We start from the raw sequence: 1,804 nt of genomic DNA, 5'->3' as shown, positions 1-1,804 counted from the left end.
TGCACCAGGACAGCCAGGATCGGGGAGCCTGAGAGGGGGCGGTGAAGGATTGAGAAAAGACAGACAAGAGAAGAAAGCTGGGTCTGGGTGGGACGCTGCCCTCTCTGATGGAGAGACAGCGCCATGGCCCACAAGCTGAGTCTTTATTTTATAGCCAGATTCCAGGAGGCAAAGTAAGGGTACGGTTACAACGTTCTCCTGGGTTTTGAATCTACTCAATTACATGCACCGGGTCAAGCTTTGCTTACTTGCTGCACCTCCGCAGCCCACATCACTCAGCCACGTGGGACCACAGGTTCCGACCATAAGGTCAAGCTCACAACCATAGCCTTTGGCTGTAATTGTGCTGGGACTTGCACGTACCCCCTCATTAGTCCCAGGCTTGAACCTGCCCAAACGCTGTAGCCGCTCTCCACAACCTGTATCTGTAAAATGGGTACATGCATGAAAAGCATATATCAATAGAGTGGTTTACCAGTAAAAGTACTTCCATTCAAGCTTTTGTTGGCAACTTTTTTTAAATATATTTTTTTATTGATTTCAGAGAGGAAGGGAGAGGGAGAGAGAGATAACAATATACATGATGAGGGAATCATTGATCGGCTGCCTACTGCACGCCCCCTACTGGGGATCGAGCTCACAACCCAGGCATGTGCCCTGGCTGGGAATCGAACAGTGACCTCCTGGCTCATAGTTCGAAGCTCAACCACTGAGCCACGCCAGCCGGGCAGAGCTCACATCTCTTGAAGACACTACGTGTCAGGTACATTCTGTCCTTTAATTCTCAGGTTCTGTTGTCTTCATTCTGCAGACGACGAGGCCCAGGCTCAGAAAGACAGTATCTTGGCCGGAGCGCACAAAAGAGCGGGGCTAGGATCCAAACTTCCTTCTGCCCAGTTCCAAGGCCCAGCGCGCTGGACCCTGTGGCGGAGTTGGCAGCCCAAGATGGGTCACCCAGACCCTGGTCTTCCAGTCTGGGAAGGCATGCCAGGCCCAGGAAAGCCCTGCTCGCCGCCGTGATGGGCTGGGCTCAGCGGCCCAGGCCGGGGGTGGGGGGGTGGAGGGGGTGCACTAAGAGCCCTGGACTGGGGTTCAAGGCTGGTTCCAGCACCAACCAGCTCGGTAACCTCAGGCCTCAGTTTCTCCTTCGGGCCCACGCGGAGAAAAGATTGTGAACGCTCAGTGGTTCCGCCCTCGGGGGTGGGTCTGGACGTGGTCACGTGCAGGGGCACCCGGTCCACCCCCAACCCCGCCCCGCCCCGCGCCGCCCCGCGCCGCTCCGCGCAGGATCCCCGCGCCAGCCGCACAGTTGCCGTCTGGAGCCCAGAGCGCAGAGCAGCCCGGACGATTGGGCGGGGGACGCGCCGCCGCGGGGAGACTGCTCAGGCCGCGCCCACCGTAGCTGCGGACCCGGGACTCTTGTGCGCTGCTTGGTCGCTCCCGGCAGCTGTGCGCCGGCCGGACCCGCAGCAGCAGCGAAGACTCGGGCGCGGGCGGCAGGGCGGCCCCGGCAGCCGACACCATGGATCTCTCCTTCATGGCCGCGCAGGTAACGCCTTCTCGCGCCCAGGCCACCAAGTTTGGGCTGTGGTCTCGCCCTCCTCATGGTGCTGAGCGCCGGGAGGGTCCGGGCCGGGCGGTGGCGCCAGCCGCCAGCTGGGGATCCAGGTCCCGGTCCTTTGTCCAGCGCCGGGCATCCCCACCTGGTGCGCGCGTCCCAGATGGCGAGCTCAGGTCCCCGGGGTTGGGCGGGCCGTGTGCCCAGACCTCGCTGGGTTCCTATGCCCAGGCTGTGAAGGGCCTG

The 1,804-nt window shown here is 61.2% G+C and overlaps 1 protein-coding gene across 1 annotated transcript in view; it reads left to right on the top strand.

Annotated features, from left to right (window-relative positions):
* Nucleotides 1–1,466: 1,466 nt before the first annotated feature.
* CUNH14orf132 (chromosome unknown C14orf132 homolog) overlaps nucleotides 1,467–1,804 on the top strand; it is a 19,961-nt gene continuing 19,623 nt past the window's right edge. The window contains exon 1 of the mRNA XM_014450029.2: nucleotides 1,467–1,549. Within this exon, the coding sequence (XP_014305515.1) occupies nucleotides 1,523–1,549 (27 nt within the window). The 5' untranslated portion in view covers nucleotides 1,467–1,522. The remainder of the gene's footprint in view (nucleotides 1,550–1,804) is intronic.

This window comes from Myotis lucifugus, unplaced genomic scaffold (assembly GCF_000147115.1).
Source record: "Myotis lucifugus unplaced genomic scaffold, Myoluc2.0 scaffold_1663, whole genome shotgun sequence".
In the NCBI taxonomy this organism is placed as follows: Eukaryota; Metazoa; Chordata; class Mammalia; order Chiroptera; family Vespertilionidae; genus Myotis; species Myotis lucifugus.
The sequence above is the reverse complement of the archived record's forward strand: the minus strand, read 5'-3'. Positions and strand labels throughout refer to the sequence as shown.